General features: G+C 46.9%; 1 protein-coding gene and 1 long non-coding RNA gene across 33 annotated transcripts in view; both read left to right on the forward strand.

Moving 5' to 3' along the window:
• The window catches only part of LOC139793916 (uncharacterized), a 28,429-nt gene extending 14,614 nt beyond the window's left edge, over positions 1-13,815 (forward strand). The window contains exon 3 of the long non-coding RNA XR_011724874.1: positions 13,286-13,815. This is a non-coding gene — a long non-coding RNA (uncharacterized lncRNA). The remainder of the gene's footprint in view (positions 1-13,285) is intronic.
• Positions 13,816-15,469: 1,654 nt separating this feature from the next.
• Positions 15,470-20,591, forward strand: part of AFDN (afadin, adherens junction formation factor) — a 117,068-nt gene continuing 111,946 nt past the window's right edge. For 23 of the 32 annotated variants that reach the window (XR_011724876.1, XM_071738845.1, XM_071738859.1 and 20 more), the window contains exon 1: positions 15,470-15,986. Coding sequence is in view for 31 of the 32 variants with exons in the window: in XM_071738845.1 (XP_071594946.1) it covers positions 15,873-15,986 (114 nt within the window). In the remaining variant the exon portion in view is untranslated. The remainder of the gene's footprint in view (positions 15,987-20,591) is intronic. The other 9 variants (XM_071738847.1, XM_071738846.1, XM_071738862.1 and 6 more) reach the window with 1 other exon arrangement.

Below are 20,591 nucleotides of genomic sequence, written 5' to 3' on the forward strand. Positions count from 1 at the left end.
CTATTGATTGATTGTGTGCTGGCTGACACAAATAGATAGCTTGTTCACTGCCTCTCATTGATTGCAAGTTCATCATCCTTTGCCCACTACCCTGGGCAGATTGCTTTAATTGCCATTTACTTATTTCACATCACTATTTATTGCTGTTGTCTTTCTCAGCAGCTTTGCTCTTTCCCTCTGCTCATCTTTTAGCCTCCTGTTCCCCATCTCTCCATCTGCCAGCTCTCTCCTTTTCCTCTCATTACCTCCTTGCTCTGCTACACCATGACCCTGGCTTTTTTCATCCTCTTTTCTGAAGCTTGTGCTTGTCCCAGACTCCTGTCTCAGTGCCACCAGTCTTTGCCCTCCCTGTTCTGGGGAGGGGTTCTCCTCACCCCCTGCCCTCAGCAGTTCCAAGGAGGAGGAACAAAATCCTTCGTTTTTTTTTCTTTTTTCTTTTTTTTTTGGTTTTTTTTCAATCAAATTGGTAGCATTTAGGCTTTGAGCAGGAGAAGACACGTCTGCCCCAAACATAAGATAGTTTGTATTTGGCAGCTGTCTCCCAACAAGTAATCAGATGAAATAAATGTTGTGCCAGCCACTCACTACAAGAGCTAACAATTGCATACAGGAAGATGTTGGTTTTGATGATTTCCCCTGTGGTTTTTACTTCTCTTTTTTTTCGGTGAAAGTGACACAACTGTGATTTCTTTCATTTCCACTCTCTTCAGGACTTATGAAATCTCCTGTCTGCTTTTCTTTTTATAGCAGCATCTTCCAACTGAGAAGCAAATCCATTTGTTTGGGTGTATTTAGGCTAAAATGAAACATTACTGGAAAAAGCAGCACTTCTCCCAGGCAGCACTGCATGCAGGAAATCACATTGGCAAAAACCTCCTTGTTAACCTTTCCCCACCTCCACTCTCAGAGATGTTTATCAATTCGATAAGTTTGAAAAGTTTATTCACCAAGGATTGTAGCTAATTAATTCTTTTCAGACTTTTGAACATACAAAATAGTCTTAAAAATTATTTTATAAAATACTATTTGAATGGTGAAGCCCTCTCTAGGCTGACTCTCCATGTCCTTGCATTCGATCCCATTGCTTGGAAGCAGAAGATGAAGGAACATAAAACAAGCAGAGCATCTCACAGCACAGAAAAATAGAGAAAAGGAGAAAAATAATCAATTTCTTAAGATAGTTGAAGCCTGAAAACATCAGCTCTTTCAGGCTTCTGGATCTGTACAAAATAAAATGTAGGATTTTAGCCAAAAAGCCAACTGGTGATCTGCTGGATACCACATCTCTTGAACAAACTTTTGTGCTGTTCAAGAGGAATTGTGACATGTTGGCAGGGGATATTTTTAGTGGTCACAGAGATTTCAGAACACTGATTTTCCTTTTTTTTTTTTTTTTTTTTTTTTTTTTTTAGGCTATTCTTTATGCTTTCCAGAGCATCTGTTGGATAAATCTGGTCTAGGGCCTATCTTGATGTTCCTTAAGTTACCAAAAGCTTTCAGGTCAACTCCCTCCTACAATATCAATTCTACTTCAAAAAGTACTTTAAATGCAGTCAGTGTTTTGCTTCCCACAGTGCCTCCCTACCCCAGATATATAGGGAACCCAGAGAAGGAATTTCTGAGGAAACTGGCACCAGCTTATCTGGCTGAAAGGTTTTGAGATAACATTGTGTCACCCATTTAGAGAAAGTTCAGCATAAAAATAGAAGTCACTATTTAGAAAGGAGCCATGATAAACACTAATCACCAAGCATGTGCCCATCAGTGAGATTTTGCATGGTTATCCTGAAAGAGAAGTTTCACTCTGGGGATTTATTTATTCTTTTTTTCTCAGCTGATACACAATATTTTCCTTGCACACAAACAGGCTCCAAGTCAAGGTGTTTGCCAACTGAAAATTTCATCTTACAAGGGGAAAGATATTTTAAAGCCATTCAGGAGAGAAATTCATGTAAAGCATTAACCTCTATCTATCCAATTTGCATTCCTTAAGCTGCTCTTCCTCTGCAGGACACCTGGGCTCCCCAGCTCCCTGTGTCTGAGGGCAGGGAAGGGCTGGAACACATGGAACATGCTGGAGAATTTCTGCTTTTGTGTTCTGCCCACCAGCAGCAGCAGGTGGCATCCCTGACATGAATCCGTGGGGATTTTCATAGAATCCTAGAATTGGCTGGGTTGGAAGGGACCTCAGAGCTCATCAAGTCCAACCCTTGCTCCACTCCCCCCGTGGTTCCCAGCCCATGGCACTGAGTGCCACATCCAGGCTCTTTTGAAATATCTCCAGGGATGGAGAATCCACCCCTTCCCTGGGCAGCCCATTCCAATGGCTGAGCACCCTCTCTGCAAAGAATCCTTTCCTAATATCCAACCTAAACCTCCCCTGGCAGAGCTGCAGCTCTGCCAGGGGAGGTTTAGGTTGGATATTAGGAAAAAATTCTTTAGTCTGTGCCCTCTTATCCTACTGATATCTGCCTGACCCCCCCCTGGCTCCAACCTCCTTTCAGGGAGTTGGAGAGAGTGATGAGGTCTCCCCTGAGCCTCCTCTTCTCCAGCCTCAACACCCCCAGCTCCCTCAGCCCTTCCTCACAGGACTTGTGCTGGATCCCTTCCCAGCCTCCTTGCTCTTCTCTGGACCTGCTCCAGCACCTCAAGCTCCTTCCTGAGCTGAGGGGCCCAGAACTGGACACAGGACTCAAGCTGTGGCCTCCCCAGGGCTGAGCACAGGGGCAGAATCCCTTCCCTGGACCTGCTGGCCACGCTGTTCCTGAGCCAGCCCAGGATGCCATTGGCCTTCTTGGCCACCTGGGCACACTGCTGCCTCCTCTTCAGCTTCCTGGCAATCCAGACTCCCAGCTCCCTCTCTGTCTGGCTGCTCTCAGCCACTCTGTGCCCAGCCTGGAGCTCCCCATGGGGTTGTTGTGGCCAAAGTGCAGGACCCGGCACTTGGAATGTTGAACCTCATCCCGTTGGGATCAGCCCAACTCTCCAGTCTGTCCAGGTCCCTCTGCAGAGCCCTCCTGCCTTCCAGCTGATCCACACTCCCCCCAGCTTGGTGTCATCTGCAAATTTGCTGATGATGGACTCAATCCCCTCATCTCAATCCTCACTAAAGATATTAAACAGCACTGGGCCCAACACTGATCCCTGAGGGACACCACGGCCACCATTTTGATGCAGCCCCGTTCAGCACCACTCTCTGGGCCCGGCCCTCCAGCCAGTTCCTAACCCAGCACAGATGCCCCTGTCCAAGATGTGGGCTGACAGCTTTTTCAGGAGAATCCTGTGGGAGACGGTGTCAAAGACCTTGCTGACACCATTCTCTCCTGGAGTTATTGCCTTTAGGTGCCAGAGCAAACCACTTTTTGTCCAGCAAGGGCAAAAAGAAGAAAATAATCATTGTGTTGGTGAAGGTAATTAACAGGAGCAACCATCACACCTCTGGGGACTCTTAGAAGGGAACAAGAGCATCAATGCCAAGTAATTCTTTGCATGTTCTGAAACCCAGAGCTGAGGCTTGCTGCTGGCAGCACTGCTGTGCCACAGGTACTCTTACAGCAAAACTCCTCTTAGGATCAGCTCTTGACAGGGCACATTTTTTCCTTCAGCCACAGTGAGAAGAGCAAACAGAAAAACCCATTCAGAGGCTGCCAAACCTGAGGGCCAGCTCTGCAAGCTGTCAGAGAGGCCCTGATGGGAGCTGAAAGTCAGAGGTGGTTTCAGGATTTGGCTGGAAACCTTCCCCTGCTGTGGCTGAGAAAGAATTCTTATTTCTTTGGTCTCTTCCTTGGCACACTTTAATCATCACCTCTGTCTCTGCCCAAGCCTCTGTTGTTGTTTTTTTAATTTTTACATACTTCACCTTTGCATCTCTTATCTGCACTAATGTGTGTCCTTCTGTACCACACTCTCAATTCTTTATTCTCTAATAGAGAACAGAGAATAAAGGTGGCCTAAGGAGTCACCTTTAGCAGTGGTACCAGGAGTGCCACTCATAAGGAATGAGTGGACTTTGGGTCCCTCACTATTCCTTCACATTAACCCATGGCAAATACCAGGGAATAAAACATGTATTCATAAATTTTTAGTTACATACACATGCATAGAGCCAAATATTAAAATCAATATACATCCATGGTTTCCCCCTGGCTTTGCACTGTGTTCATAGCACTACAAGAGGCTCTAAAAAAATTCACCCCATTTCCAGGAAGTGTAAATCAGTGAAGCTCCACTAAGGTGCTTTGTCTGGGCTTTGTGTGAATGTCATCCAGCCCTGACTTGTGCCAGATAAAAATCTGAATGAAAAAACCCCTCCTAAAACAACTGGTGTATTTATCTCCTTGTATCAAAACCAGCTTGGATGAGCAAGCCAATGAGTCTATCAGTATATACATTACTCCCCATGGGAGTGCCAATTTTTTTTTTGTTTTGTTTTGTTTAGGAGATGTGACTGACATAGGAAATTCTCCATGGGAATCAAACAGATCTTTTAAAATTGCCTCTCTGCTGCTGGTGATTCCTTCCAGGTCTCATCCATGTGACTAAGGTCTTGCTTATCTGCTAGCTGGAGCCAGAGTACTATTAGTAATTATTTGATTGAACTTAGTAACAAAATAACAGGCTGGTTTGTTTCCTATTTAAAGGACAGGTCGATTTCTATTGAATGAGTCTGTTGGGTTTTTTCCTCTTTAAAGCTCTTTAAGAAAATACATTCTTTTTGTAGGGATCCACAAAGTGGATTTAAGCTGATACACACTGCCACCACGGAGAAGGCAAATTGCAAGCACATGAGTATATAATCTGAGCAACCCTTAAAAAGTCTCTCTAAGTCTTATAAAATAAATTCTTGCTGGAATGTCAGCACTGTGGCCTTTGCTACCAGCTTCTCTTCCAGACAGCTTTCAGCACTCATCCCTCAGGCATAGCCTGAACTCCTCGGATCTCATCTTTGCTTGGTACCTAAACTGAGGCTTTTTTTTTTTTTTTTTTTTCTTTGATTGCAACACAATTTCTGCTGGCTAGGTCACACCAGAGTGGTGAAATCCTGCCTTGGAGTCATCTGAGAGGTGTGCAGGTGGAGTCTCTGTTGCAGAAATTCAACCAGACTCTTGTGGAGCTCACTCCATCCCAAACCTCTCTTCCCTGCCCAGGAGCAGGTTGTGAGTGGGGAGATCCCCCTCAGTCCTTTTTGGAAGGATTTGATGCCAGGCTGAGGCTGCTGCTGAGTTTGGAAAATGCATTTTCACCTCCCCTTTACCCTCCCCACAGCTCCTGTGGTGTGGGAGCCATCAGGACCACCACTTGCCCAGGTCCCTGGATGTATCCAGGTAGAAGCTGGCAGGTTCTAAGCCCAAGGACAGCAAAGAAGAGCCAGGAGCATCCTGATGGGCACCCACATGGTGGGTGAGGAGGTGGGGAGGGGAAGGAGTCAGGAATCTGCCTCCTCTTTCTGCCTCATCCATTCCCTCCTCTGGAAAATGGGAGGTTCTGAGTTCCCTCCCAGTTTTGATAGCTGGATGAAAAGAGGTGATGCACATTATGATTAATTTCCATACCTTGGTTTTCACAAGCAGCTATTAAGCTTGCTCATTATTTTGGAGAGCTCTGTCAAAGAGAAAGTCAGACTGAGATCACGATTTGACTCCTACCCCAGCTGTGGAAAAACTCAGCAGTCTGTGGATAGCAAAGGCTGTGATGTGGCAGGTTCTTCCCCCACTCCTTGAGGCACGGCAGCTTCAGAAGGATGGGCAAACCCAGGGGTAGGAATGCCAGAGGAGAGGAGCATTCCCACCAGGGAACCTCTCTGCCTGAGCTGGATATTTAAATTTCATCAGACAGGATTTCCCTCTGCTCTAGCTGAGTTTCTTTCTGCTCTGTCTGAAGAGCAGGGCAGGGATTCCTTACTGAACGTGGCATCAGGAGGCACCTAAGTGTAGGAACAAGGGGGGTGCCCAAGCTTGGGGAGGTTGGGCCATGAAAATACCAAGTGATGGAGGATCTGCTGCAGCATCACCTGGCTGGGTTTAACACCAGAAGAGTTTATAATCCTTAAGAAAATAAGACTCATCACATATATATGCAGGCTTCAGAGCCATTGCAAGCAAGTGATTCACTGCAAGCAGCCACCACTGCTTTCTGTAAGGACCTCTTAGCATTTTCTCCATGAGAAACCCATCAGATCTTTAGCACTAAGCTTTAGAGCATCCCTGATGTAAATTAACACCTCACTTCTCAGCCTAAAAGGGTGACATGGAAAAACCCCAATATTGACTACATCTATCTATTTCCATTTTGAGAGATATGTGAGTGTTTAGAAGCTCCTTTGCACTTCCAGACATCCAAATGCCTGCTTTTAAGGAATAAAATTATTTATATTAGAGCAGAGAAAATTTAAATAGTTCCTCCTTTAAATATTTTACGTTTGTTAGAAAGCTGAATGGCTGAAAAGAATGCTGCTGTGAGCATGAAGGAATGTTGTCTTAATATCTGCTGCCTCTTTTTTTATTATTAGTCTGGTAATTCTCTGTACTCTGCATTGAAACAATTGGACAGAACAGAAAGATTCAGGAAGAACTTGATATGAGAAGGACAGCCTGATTTCTGCAGAGGTAACCTTCGTGCCAGGAGTCCCAAAGGACTCAGGGAGTGCTCCAGTGCCTGCAGCCAGAAAGATGGATTGGTGTTTTGCTGGATGCTTGTATCCCCTTTCAGAAAAGTCAGGATATGCTTGCTTAGTGCTTACTTGCAAGCCAGAAAAAAAGTGTGTTACAGTCAGAGAGGGTGTTATCTGTCTCAGTAGTTAAAAAGAAGATAAAATGGTATCTTTATGAGCCAGCAGGTAAGAGATGAGTGTCTCAAAAGGGAGAAAATAAGCACCAAAAGGCTGCTGAGCAAAACAGAGAAGTGTGACAAGAGGCAGTGCCTGGGGTTGAATTTGGACACATGGAACTGGACAGAGCTGTTAGCAGGGGGGATGCTGAACAGAACAAACCCCAGGAGGCTCTTTATCCTCTGCCTCTTGCCATCTTCAGTTCAAGTCTTTACAAAGGATAGGTCTCCACCAAATGTAAGTCACTGAATTAATCCCCAAACAGGCTGAATTAAAGTCTCTGGTTTGTATTCTGCTGCTCGTTCTGCCTTCTCATCTGCTGGGATACAGCTGTGCCTTTCCCTGGCTCCCTCTGCACCAGGGCACTTGTGTCAGGGCTCCTGCCTGCAGGAAGGGATTCCATGTTACGTTTCCTGAGCAGATGATGTTTTCTTAGCCCCCTGTCAACCCAAAGTTACAGTGAGAACGAGCTGTTCCCTCCCCACGCTGCCTTCTCACATGATGCTGATGCTCAGATTAGGGGCAGTAACTGCAAGGAAAACCAGCAGAAGCTGGGGATTTCAAAACACCCCACTCAAGCTGAAGTGCCTGTGTCTTGGGAAGTAAATCCCTGGCAGCAGGGATGTCCACCAGGCTGACACTGACTCAGCAATGGCTTTGATGCCACCACGTCCTTCCCAGCCATGCCCAACGTGGCCACCACAGCCCCCTGTAAAGCTCCTGTGTTTGCATGGGTGCTACTGGGAGGCAAAGCTGGGGGGAAGTGTGGATCAGCTGGAAGGCAGGAGGGCTCTGCAGAGGGACCTGGAGAGACTGGAGAGTTGGGCTGATCCCAATGGGATGAGGTTCAACATTCCAAGTGCCGGGTCCTGCACTTTGGCCACAAGAACCCCATGGGGAGCTCCAGGCTGGGCACAGAGTGGCTGAGAGCAGCCAGACAGAGAGGGAGCTGGGAGTCTGGATTGCCAGGAAGGTGACCATGAGCCAGCAGTGTGCCCAGGTGGCCAAGAAGGCCAATGGCATCCTGGGCTGGCTCAGGAACAGCGTGGCCAGCAGGTCCAGGGAAGGGATTCTGCCCCTGTGCTCAGCCCTGGGGAGGCCACAGCTTGAGTCCTGTGTCCAGTTCTGGGCCCCTCAGCTCAGGAAGGAGATTGAGGTGCTGGAGCAGGTCCAGAGAAGAGCAAGGAGGCTGGGAAGGGATCCAGCACAAGTCCTGTGAGGAAGGGCTGAGGGAGCTGGGGGTGTTGAGGCTGGAGAAGAGGAGGCTCAGGGGAGACCTCATCACTCTCTCCAACTCCCTGAAAGGAGGTTGGAGCCAGGGGGGGGTCGGGCTCTTTTCCCAGGCAACTCTCAGCAAGACAAGAGGGCACAAGAGGTCTCAAGTTGTGCCAGGGGAGGTTTAGGTTGGACATTAGAAAGAATTTCTTTCTGGAGAGGGTGCTCAGCCATTGGAATGGGCTGCCCAGGGAAGGGGTGGATTCTCCATCCCTGGAGATATTTCAAAAGAGCCTGGATGTGGCACTCAGTGCCATGGGCTGGGAACCACGGGGGGAGTGGATCAAGGGTTGGACTTGATGAGCTCTGAGGTCCCTTCCAACCCAGCCAATTCTAGGATTCTATGAAGGGGCACATCTTTCATGCCTGGTGATCTAAATTTATACTTGAAGATTGAAAGGTGCCTTTGATGGCTGGCAACTTCCAGTATTTGGGAAAACAGGTCATGAATCTGTTTCTGTGTGTGCGTTTCTAACTTTAGTCAGGATAGTGGAAGCAGGGATCTTCTTGGTTTGGGATGGGATTCAGGAGATCCTGAGAGCTTTCCTCCTCCATAATCTTTGCTTACAACAAGTTTTGGGTTCCTCATACCATTGGCCTGAAGTGTTGAGTCTGGATAACCTTGCTTGGGATGTATGGCTTGGAAATAGTACTTCATGTCAGGTGTGCTCCCAGAGTGTTTGTGGTTTGGTTTTTTTGTTTGTTTGGTAACACCTAAATGCACTTTTACAATGCAAAAACAATGTCAGGACAAATTTTGCCCTTAGAAAAACTGCAGATGGGGAATGTTTGTCTGGGAGATGTTGTCTGTGAAGCTGCTTCCAAGGTAGAGTCTGTCCTCTCTAAACAGATCCCACAGTGCCTTGCTGGCTCACATTAAGTAACAACACCCTTACACATTTCTTAAATTACCTGTGAGGCTGCAAATTGTGCATGGCAAGGGCATTAACAAGCCCCAGTGTGTCAGCCTGCCTCTCCCACCAGGACATGGGCTGCTTTTTCCATTCCCTGGTGGGGTAGAGAATTGCCCTCCTGGGAGAAGGAGCCAGGGATACAAAATGCTGCTGCTGATTGTACCAGGGCCTGGCAGTCACACTTCTTTTCCAGGAAGATGTAATATTTATCACGTGCTGATGCATCTTTGCCCCTGCTTAGAGCTGTGCACAAGAAGATGGTCCCTGCCTCAAAGTGCTCTGCAAATCCCAACAGAGCTTGAAACACAGGAAAGAATACAGCGACCAGAAAGAAAAGGGAAAGATGTGGGAAAGGTGGTAAAAATGTGAGGTTTGCTTTCAGCATAACAGGCAGAGGTGACAGTAAACCTTCCCCATAGCCTCCTGGTTCCCAAGCTTCATGATTGTGATGGATTTAGAAGGATCTGAAGGAGGTACCTTTGGGATTTTGGCTGGGTCTCTTCTTGCCATCAAGGAGTGGCATGGGATGAAAGGTGAGAGTGTTGGAGGAGAAAATTGCACAGCCTGGTATTAAAGGTTGGCCTCAGAGAGGAGTCAGGGCTCAGTTCTTTCAGAGTGTAATTATTGAGTATTCCTGTGCTGGGAAATGGGGTGGTGGCTGTGTAGGAGGTGAAGCAGGAGAGGATTTCAGGTGGACAGTTTAGCCAGCTGAAAAGGACTTGCTTTTAAGTGTAGCCCAAGAATCTCTATTTCAGGTTCTGCAATGTTAAATACACTCAAATATCACCCCCCAAACCTCCTGCAACTACTCCCTGTGTTATCCAGTGGGGCAGTGACATCCTGAAACTGAAAACCAGACCAGGTTTGGGTCTGATGCAGGTGGAAGGGCTCTGAATGAGATGGCCAATAAAGCTGTGTCATGCTGGATATAAAAATGGCATCACTGGTCCAGCCACGGTGAGCTTGGAAATGAAACCTCTGAGACCATCAAATGAAACTTTTCAGAAGCTGAGGGCTGGAAGCATTGCCCTGGAGGAGGGATTCAGCTCATCTGAAGCCACCCAAAAGTTAGGGTTCAATCCTGTCCCCAGAGAGGTGTCAGCTCCTGGCTGGAACAGCTGCTTCTCACCACTGCCTACAGAGGGAGTCTCCAGTCACCCTCCTGAGCTGATATTGAGATAATTCAAGTTAAACAAATCCCACTGGAGGTTCCTACAGAGGACTTTCCTGATGCTTTTTGTTGCTTTTAATTTATTTGCACAAACCCCACTTCTGTTCCATACTCGTTCTAGACTAAGACCTCAAGAACCCAGAAACATTTCCAAGCAGAACTTGCTAAGGGAAAGATTAGCCCTTTATTTTTTTCTTTTTCTTTTTTTTTTTTTTTTTTTTGTGCTGAGCATGCATTTTCATTTCACAATGAAATGTGAATTTAACAATGAAATGAAATTTCGTTTCACATTTCATTTACACCATAGTTTTTGCACATAAGCTTCCTGAAGATTTTATTTTGAGGCTAAAACTCTGCATACACAGGACTTACACACATTATATGATTTAAAAGAAAGGTGATTGCTGAAGCTAATAATTGAATACCCAGTTTATATTTAGCTCAGAGGCAAGATACTTTTAAGTGAAAAACCCTTTCAGTACTTTCAGATTGGCTCTAAAAACAGCAAAATAAACAAACAAAAAAAAGCCAATGTGCCTGCTGACACAGTTTGCTTCCAAATCAAACTTTTTTTACCAAAACAACTGTGGCAAAGGACTTCTGCTTACAGGTGACAGGTATTTGTGAGTTAGAGTCATTGTCTGAGTGTGAAAACAGATTAAAATGAATGCTCTTTTAATTTTCTACACAATGGATGCTTTGCATGGCGTTATTTTTCTAGTCAAGTAATTACAGGGTGGAGAGAATGCGTGGCCAATGGCAGAGGGTTAATTACAAGACCAGACACCCACTACATCTTGCTCAAAGAGCCTTGAAATGATTACACATTATTGCAACTAATAGCCTAGTTTGGGCCACTGATTGGAGAGCTACCCTCAACCTGAAATGCATCTGTAATATTTTTATAAATAGTGCTGTATAACACAGGTTAGCTCAGTTTCTGGAGACAGGAAATAGGAATTTATTTACACTGCCCACCTGACAATTTTACACAGACCCTGGGTCTTCTTTTCCCCTCGGGGAATTTCTCATCTTCTCAATTTCTCATCTTCTTTCACAACACAGCAGTTTGGGAGAAAATGCTTTAAAGCAGAGATATGTGATTAAAAATAAAAAACTATTAGTAAGCCTTTGTGGTACCCAGAGTGGCTCTGAACTTTAACTGATTGCATTTGAAATTAGATGGGATAAGGCCAGGAGAGATTATCTGATAATCTAATGTGTTGACCAGCCATTAAATTTCTCCTCAGTACCTCTAGGATGACAACAGCCTTCCCTGGATGAAAACTGTTTTCCAGAAATTTTTCCAGAAATACTAAATTCCATTTAGTGTTCATCTGAGGATGAATCCAGCAGGGTTCCAGCATTAGGTAGACAGGGGAAGGGTTTACCAATAAATTACTAGAAAATATCTTCAAGGTGTAATAAAGATTAAGCATCCTCCTTAAGGGAATATTCTTGGCAAGTTTTGTAATTCACCCATAAATAAACCAGAAGATGTGTTTATTGAGACAACTGCCATTTATATGGGTTTGTGCTTCCCTCTCTCCAAAAATAGAGTGAGGAGAATTGAACTGAAAACCTAAAGATTTCCAAAACCCAATTACATAACTTGACACACTTGCCCTGTTTTCCCCTCTCCCACCTGCCTTGGATTTTAAAGAGGTCAAGGTTATTAAATAGAAGCTTCTACATTCAGACAGCAAGAAAAGGAGGATCCAAACACCAAGATTCTTCATGAATTTGCCCAGGTAGCCCACATGCACTCTGTTTATTTACCCACCAGGCTGTGAATTGATGCTTTTGCTGCACCCAGCATCTGCAATTCACCCCGGGTCAGATAATGGTGCAATGAAAAACTTCTTTTCCCTCCCTGACTCATGTGTTTATAGTGTCCAGAGCTACAATCTGTATTCCAGTTAATTTATTGACCTCAGTGGGTGTGTTGTCTGTGTGAGGGCTGCAGTTTGATGACCCCAGGTGATCAAACCTAAAGCTTTTGCATGGCACGATGCAGAACGACAGCCCCAGAGCCACGCACACACCCTTGGGAAGCCACGAGAAGGGTTACTTTTTTTTTATTTTTTTATTTTTTTTTTTTCAAAATCATTTCAAGCCTTACCTCTGAATTTATGACTTCCAATAGCTGGCTGATTTAGGTGGCCTGGCACTATCCATCAGCTGCATGCTGGCTTGGAAAATGAATGCTGCAATTCTGGCAGCCATATGGGCAGCTGGCGAGCGGCCAAGGCGACCAGCAAAGCACAACCCTACTTCCAGGCAAACCTTTCCCCCCTCTGCCAGAGAAGAACTGTTTGCATGAACTGCACTGAAATACCAAGGATCCTACTCCTCCTTGTTGCTTTTCACCCATGAGATTCACCCCCTCAAGAAGAGTTTTACCCCAGTAGGATAAATGAGAGAAGCTGCACGGGCAAGACCCCCTTAGAGTGAGTATCCACCTGGGTACTGCTGTTCTTGGTGTTTTGGGGGATGGAGAGGTTTGCAAAGTCCTCCTGGAACACGTGTGTTGCCCCTGTGTTCATCTCTCCTCTGGTTTTTGCTCTCACCTGTTACAAAATTCAGCTTGCAAGGTCCATGGGGAAGGGTGTTTATCTTTCTGTTCTGGAGAACACACGTTGGAGGGCTGGGCAAACAGGCACAAGAATGGCTGCACCCAGCTTGGTTACCTTCAGCACCTTAAAAAAGAAAACAACATTGTTTGGTAGGATGTAAAATACATTTTTCATTAACGTTTGCAAGTGAAGGGGTTTTTGTTCCCTGTTCTTTTGTTTCTCTCACCCTATTATTTCTTATCAAGCATGCAATCACTTATAGTTAAATCTAACTCTGCCACTGGCTTCCGTGGGACTGTCTGCTGGAATGGAACTGGGAACTGGACTGGGAACTCCTCAAATAGGATTCTGCCTTCTTACCATGTAAATGATAAAATACTCAGAAAAACTGCAGAGGAAAATTAAGCACTGTGGTTTCCAGTAGCTGTATGCAGTGCTGTGGCTGGAAGATACCTTGGTGATAGCTCAGACAGACAATTCTGTTTGTGATGTATTTTATGTGTATGTATTTTTTTTTTTACAGCTGTTCACAGGAATCTTGTCACTTGCAGTTGCTTTACCTCCGTTGCAACAGCTTTATGAAAAACAAAAAAGGACAAAACAGGGATTGAGAGAGAAGCAGCCTGTATTTTTCACTGTAAAATAGCTGGTAGGCTTGAATTTCATGCTTTAGCTTTCTGCACACTGGCCTTTAGAGGGAAATCAGGGCTTATGCTTTATCTCCCACACCACAGCCTCCATGTGTCTCCTGCCCAGCTGGTTGGCTCAGCTCAATTCTTGTCTACATTATGATTTTTCTTAAAACCCTGCACTAAACCTGCTGCTGTCTGACTGCTGATGGCCACAACTTGTTCTGCAGGGCCCAGCAGACCTGGTTCCTTTTGCTTCAGCTCTGTCCAGCTCAGCACAGAGCTAATAATCAGCAGTCACCACCAGTAACATTTCCATTGCTCCTGCCAGTCCATAAACACATGACAGTGACTTGGGATTTCTGAGCAATGCCATCTCAACCTTATCAGCCTGCTCCAATCCTCCTCAGTCTGAGGAATTTTTTTTTTTGTATGCAGGCTGCTACAGTTTGGGAATGCTCACTGGGCGCAATTAAAATAGAAATAAATAAATTAACAGCTGATAATAAACACCACGTGGGTCCAGCAGAGTGGTAATTTTATTCCTGGTGCTCCTCAGTAGCCAGTTCAGTAGCCAGTTTTGCCAGAGCAACTGCTTCTTTTCCCCAGGAAAAACAATTTTATTTAGGTAGCTTCTAATAGCAAAATGGTCCTAAAATGGTGCTGGCACTTCCAGAAGATCCAAAGTTACCTGGTATCTTTTTCTGGATATGGAAAAAAAAAATCCAGCATTGTTATTTTTTTTTTCCTTTTATGTAAGTAGAGTTAAGTTTGCTTTTTCCTCCTTCTCTCTACACTTCTAAAAGGAATGCAGTACAGTTTGGGGATGATGATCCTACAAGAACTTGAAGTTTTGTCCCCTCCTTCGTGTTCTCCAAGGGCTCTCAGAAGGGCTTTCAACACCTCCCCGAGTCTGAGACCAGAGAAACAGGATCTCTTCTGTCCTTGGAACTGTAAAGCTGTAATATGGCACAGTTACTGATGTAGGGCAAAAGCAGAACTGACCTTCACCTGTAAAACCAGAACTGCTGGTGCTTATACAGGAGCTGTACTGCTGGATAAAAACAATAATTTAATTGCTTAATGTAGACGAGGCCTCTGAGGAATCTCCTTCTTCAAATAGCCCAGCCAATTAAACTTCCTCAGCAACCCCCCCCAGCCCAAAACTCCCCCAGAACCTGGAACACTTTGCCAGGGACACTCAGGAGGTTTCCACCTGAAGAAACCCCAGCAGCCCGGGAGTGTAAAATGGGATTATTGCAGGGCAGGGTCCCAGATGCCCGATGCACCCAAACCTGCTGATGGGTCAGGGTGCGGGGGCTGAAAAAAAAACAAAAAAACCTAAAGCCGATCGCGGGAGCTGGACCGGATTCCAGAACCTGCACAAGGGGCGATGCCTCTCACAGCCCAACCCACGCCTCCTGTGAGGAGCCACGCGTGGATCCCGCACCCCAATCCATTCCCACATAAACCCCGATGCTTTCGCTTCAGCTCCAGCTGCGGGAACTCGCCCTCAGAACAGAATTTACACCATTCCCATCACGCACGGCTCCCACATCGCTCATCAGCGTTATTAAACACCAGCACCTGGGGAAGGGAGAAGTGCGGTGGGGAAAGACGAGGAGAGGGAAGCCGGAACCCCCATTCTGCAGCGACCCTGAGCTGCTCCCCCGCATCCCGCACCCCACCCGTGCGGGGCCGTTCCCTCCCGCCTCCTCCCGCGGGGTCTTTTGTTCCCCGGGGGTCTGACCAGACCCTTTGTTTCTGTCAGCGCCCCAGCAAGGGCCGTGCCCGGGCCATCCGCCACGGCTCCCGCTGCCGCCTCCTCAGCTCCCCGCACCCACCCCGCACCTCCCGCGCTGTCCCCAACAGCCGCTTCCCCCCCCCCCCACCTCCATTCTCCGCGCTCCCGTGACGCGCGGCCGCCGGCGGGAACGCGCGTCCGCGCCCCCGAGAGGAGGAGGAGGGCGGGCGGGTGTCCGGGCGGGCGGGGGCGCGCACGGGACGGTGTGTGAGGGAGGGAGGGAAGGAGGGAGGGGAAGGGAAGGGAAGGGAAGGGAGGGCGATACCGGGGCGGAGAAAGGCGGCAGCAGCGGCATTAGGGGAGCGGCGGCTCCGCTGGGCTCGGGGCAGGCGGGCAGGGAACAAACAGACGCTGCCGAGCAGGGAGATACGGCGGTCGCTGGCGACTCGGGGCATCCTCCCTCCCTCCTTCTCCCCGCCCCTTCCCCGCCCTTCCCCCGTTCTCTTTCTCTCCTTCCCCGCTGTCCTCCGGGGCCGATCGCTATCGGCTGCGCGATCCCGGGGCGTTTCCGCGGCGCCCGTACCGGCGGCGGCCGAAGGGGAGAAGCGGCTCCTCCCTTCCCCGGCCGGGACTGAGGGACCCTCTGCTTCGTCCCCGCCTCCCTCCCTCGCCGGGGCTCGGCGGAGAGGGCCCGGCCCCGGCCCCGGCTCGGCTCCCCGGCGGCGGGCTCGGCGAGGATGTCGGGTGGCGGCGGCGGCAGCCGGGAGGAGGAGCGGCGCAAACTCGCCGACATCATCAACCACTGGAACGCGAACCGGCTGGACCTGTTCGAGATCAGCGACCCTACGGAGGTGAGCGACCACTCCGCGGCCTCCAACCCCCCCACCCCGATCTCTTTCTCCCTTCTCCCCGGGTCGGCCCCACCGCGGCCCGGTCCGATCCGCCACACGCTCCGGGCCGCCCGGGAGGTGAGAGGCACCGCGCCCGGGCCAGGCCGCGCCCGCTCCGCCCCGCGGCCCGTGGGCACCGGGGCCCTTCCTCCCTCCGTGCTCCCCCTCCGGGGGCTCGGGCACGGAGCTCCCGGGTCACGCGTGGCCGGGGGAAGGGTTCGGGGAGAGCCCGGCAGCAAGTGTCGGTCTCCTCGGCGTGGCCGGAGCGGGTGGGGTGCGGGCAGGTTGCTTGGGAAGGGGGGGAGCGGAGCGGAGCGGAGCTGCCGGGGCCGTCGTCCCCTCCCGCCGGCTCATGCCGGGCGGACCCCGGGGGACTGAGGGTTGGGAGGCAAAAAAACCCCTCGGGGAGCTGCGAGGTGGCGAAAGGAGGAGGGTGATAAAGGAGATAAAACCCCCCTCCACCCCTCCAGACAACGCGGTTACCTTTGCGGGCTTTCGCTTTGTTATTTTTATTTTTATTTTTGCTGCCTGTCTGGGAGTTGGAGCCCAAAGGCGTCTGGTGGAGGAGAAAGGCTGAGGAAGAGAAGGGCTGAGGAGCGTGCTGGTGGGGTTTTTTTCCCCCAATTTTTATTATTTTCTGCGTGTTTTTTAAATTTTATATATATATTTTTAAATATTCTGTTGCTGTTCCAAGGCGACCCGCTCCACTCCAGAGGCTCCCTGGGCTGGTGCAGTCTCCGGGGTAGCTTTATCCCGGGGCGTGACGGACGGGGAGGGCTTTTTGGCTCTGTCTCAGGGCTGCCAGCTCTAAAAGTCAATAACCAGGAGCAGGTTCCTGGTCCTGAGTTCACATGTTGTACCGGAAAAACACAGCGGGTGATTTCTTCCTAATGAAATGGGCGTTTCTGATGGCTGAGAGAGGCTGGGTTGTATTTTTTTATTATTATTGTTTTGTTAAATAACAATAATAATAATAAAAAAATCCCAGTCAAACCACACCCTGCCGCTGCCCCTTGCCGTGTTCCCTTTGGTTGGTGCTGTGCCTCTGGTTTGGAAGGGGTTGCAGCTCTGTGACACAGGGTGTGGAGGCTGATCATGTGCATGTTCCCGGGGAAAAAGGAGGAAATTCACACTTGCTCTTGGCCTGGCCCCTTGTCCTGGTTGTTTATTAACAGCAGCCGCTGAGGAATCCCATTGGATCCGTCTAGGAGCTCGCTCTTTATTTTTCTACCCAGGTGCTGGCTGCCAAGGGGAGGCACAAAAGTCTTGAAAGCGATTCTGAAATTCCTCTGTCTGTGATAGCTTGACAAGAATTGCTCTGGGTGTTCTCAGGGCTGAGATGAGGGGGTCACAGGGCTGCTTCCTAAATATTGCCCTATTTATTTATCATCATTTGAGCTCCTGGCTTTGTGTTGCTGCTGCTGGAGCACTGCTGGCTGACAGGTCCTCCTTCCAAAAAGAGCTCTGATGTTAGGGTGAGAAGTTCCTTCACCAGTGGGTTTGAGAATGTAGCACTCTCTTGGTGGAATTGGAGCTTGACTGCTACCTAGCTGTCCGTGGCTTATTTTTTTTTTGTCCAAATAATGCTCTGGTCCATTCCAAATAAATCCCATCTCCAGTCTGGTTTCTTTGTGTTGATGGCAGGTTGTGCTTTTGTGGTTTTGCTGGGAAGCAGTTTAACAAATCTGACAGTTTTTTAGGTCAGCCTTCCAGGTTTAGTGTAATGAACTAGACTTTGCTCAAGAGCTACCTGCTTCATTAGAGTGGTGATGAAAAGAGACAATAATTTTACTTGCATTAGCTCCAGACTTTTGCAGTTTAAGGCTCTGAACCTGCATGGGAGCATACTGAGCACTATCAATGCTGAGCTTTATTTCAGCTGAACTACTGATAGTAGAAATGGAGTGCATGCATCTCTCTTTGAACATCTTTTTTAGACTGCTAGTTCAAAAAATGTGTAGTAAGCCTGCAGCTGCCTTTACACCACGCTGGCAGTAGGTAACCTTTTTGTAGATAAAGCAATATTTTCCTTCCAGATAATCACAGATCCAAGCATTTGCCTTTTTTTTTTTCTTTTCACAGTTACCCTGAGCTGACCCATATTTGGCAATATTTTCAACCCAGATGATGGTGTGATTCACATGTGTGCTATTTATCAGCTTAACTGAAAGCCCTTTTTACTAGCCTGCTTGAGAGCTGACAATCCTCTGTTGTTTTCCTTGATTTCCAGGCTCAGCTTGACCATCAGGCACATCTTGCTTCTTTGATTGCAGCAACCATGGCAGCCAGGAAGATGAAGTAACCTGGAGAGGATTTTTTGTTGGGAGTGCCTGAGCTGGGCTGACCCACTGGGTTAATTTTCCAGTTAGCACATCCCATAGTGCAGCCTCTCACTGCAGGGTGTGGAGGTCATGGTAAAAATATTGAGGTTTGATGTGGCTCACAGGGATTCTCCAGGCTTTTTTTTTCATTGCAAACAGTCTGATTTAAGTGACAAAAAAGTTTCATATATATATATATATATATATATAAGTTTTTCAGAGCAGTTGTTCAGTTAGTAGCAGGGTCTGGGGGAGATTTATCTGTTGAGAAAAGGAAGAGTGAACTCCAGTGTAAATTGCCCAGAAAGTGACTGGAGCTCTGACATTCAGCTTGGGCAGTGACCTCCTGATGTTGTATCCCTGTGAATTCCAAAGGTCTGGGATTCCTTGGTGAGACACAATTGCTCTGAGTCCATTGGATTCTCATCGTTTTAATGGGAAGTGTAAAATGTGGCTTGACTTTTCATGTGTAGAGTAGGATTTGGGAAGCAGTTTAAACCCGTGGGTTTTGTTTTGTTGTTTTTTTTTTTCCCCAGAGAAGTGCTTCATGAAATGAATCAGTGTGAATTCCTGTTCATCTTTCATGGTGTAGAGTAGACCTAAGGGATTAGAAATCCACTTTTTTGCTTCTTTTGAGAGTTAGGTACCAAGAATTTCTGCAAGCAAATTGCTTCTCAGATTTTGAAAAGCAAGAGCCTTGGGTAGGGCACTGTGTTAGGGTTCTGTTGCTAAATTTTCCTGACTTGTGTGATCTGAAGAGTTCAAGTCATTCCCTGCTGTTCCTCCCCAGCAAAACAGGGATGAAGGCAACTTTCTGTTGAGTGCTCAGAATTGGTTATTTCTCTGCCTGTATCCTACTGAGAGAAGATTTTGTGGGAGTGAGGGTCTCATGACTTCACTTATGCCTTCACTGAGGTGTGAAAGCAATTTTAAGTGGTTTAGGTATTTAGCTATTTAACACTTGTTGCTTTTTGGAGAAATCTGTCAATAGTTTTCATTTTTTTAATTTTGAAGAATTTTATAATTCAGAAGGTAGTGGAGATAATGATGTGGTTTGAGAAGCTTAAATAAATTAACAAGGCCAAAGTTCCATTTTTTAAAGTTTTACTCAATACTGGTTACATGTTAGTGGTGTGAGGAGTGATGCTGGGTACAGACCTGTGCTAAATAGCTCTGTAATGCTGGTACCAATTTAAACCTGATTAAGCTCTACTGTGTGTACCTGAAATGATGAGGCAGCAGCTCACTGGGGGAATGTGGGATGAATCATTTTTTTGGTATAATTCAACAATGAAATTGAAAATGAAACAATCTGTTAACCCTTTTCTTTAAAGCTGTTTCCTGTTTCTATTCCACTTTCTCTTTTCCTTTGTCCAAGTTTTTAAATGCTTTTAATATCTAGCTTACTTTTTCTTTTCTTTCTTAATTTTTTTTGCCTTTCTTTTTGGCCAAGGATATGGACACAGTAAAAAAACTTCAGACCTTTTGCAGTAGGAGGTAAATCAATGTTTTAAGATGAAATCATGGGTGGTTATGGTACCCAAGTTTTCAAAGAGGACTAAGTTTGACTTAATGATTTGGTAACAAATACATGGAGTTGTTCAGAAGCTTGGAGATAAGAAATGATTTACATTTAGACACTTTCACCTTCCCCCTGCCCCTCTCTCAGTGGAAGTGCAGTGATGGATTGCATGAAATAAATAACTGCACATGGCTGTGGAATGTAAAGGCACTGGAGACCAGTGTGCTTATCACTCTTGGATGGAATAAATATAAATCCTTCTGCAAGCAGTTAAGATTTGTTGGTTTAAGGTGCTCTTCATGAATTAGGGATTGCAGTTGTTGATGACAAAATGATGACAAATGTCGCTTGCAGGGGGGGTTGGAACTGGAGGATCTTTAAGGTCCCTTCCAACCCAAATCATTCTGTGATTCTGTGAAAATAAAAGTTTCATCTTTCCTGTTATGTTTCAATAACTGAAGGAAGAGAAACCCTGCTTTTCTGGACATGGTTTGTGGCTTTGGAATGTGAATTGCATTGAAATTTTTGGAGAAAGGCTTTTTACAGCAGCTGGGCTTTTTTTGATGGTTGCCCAAGGGCTCAGGGATTGTTGTCATAAACATTGATCTGTTGTAGTTTTGTGTTCTGATGGAGTAAACTATTCTAAAGTGATCTAATATACCCAGGTATTAATAACATGAGGAAAATCCAGTCAAAAAGCTTGGAGAAACAGCATTAAGAATA

Source organism: Heliangelus exortis, chromosome 3 (genome assembly GCF_036169615.1).
Source record: "Heliangelus exortis chromosome 3, bHelExo1.hap1, whole genome shotgun sequence".
Lineage (NCBI taxonomy): Eukaryota > Metazoa > Chordata > Aves > Apodiformes > Trochilidae > Heliangelus > Heliangelus exortis.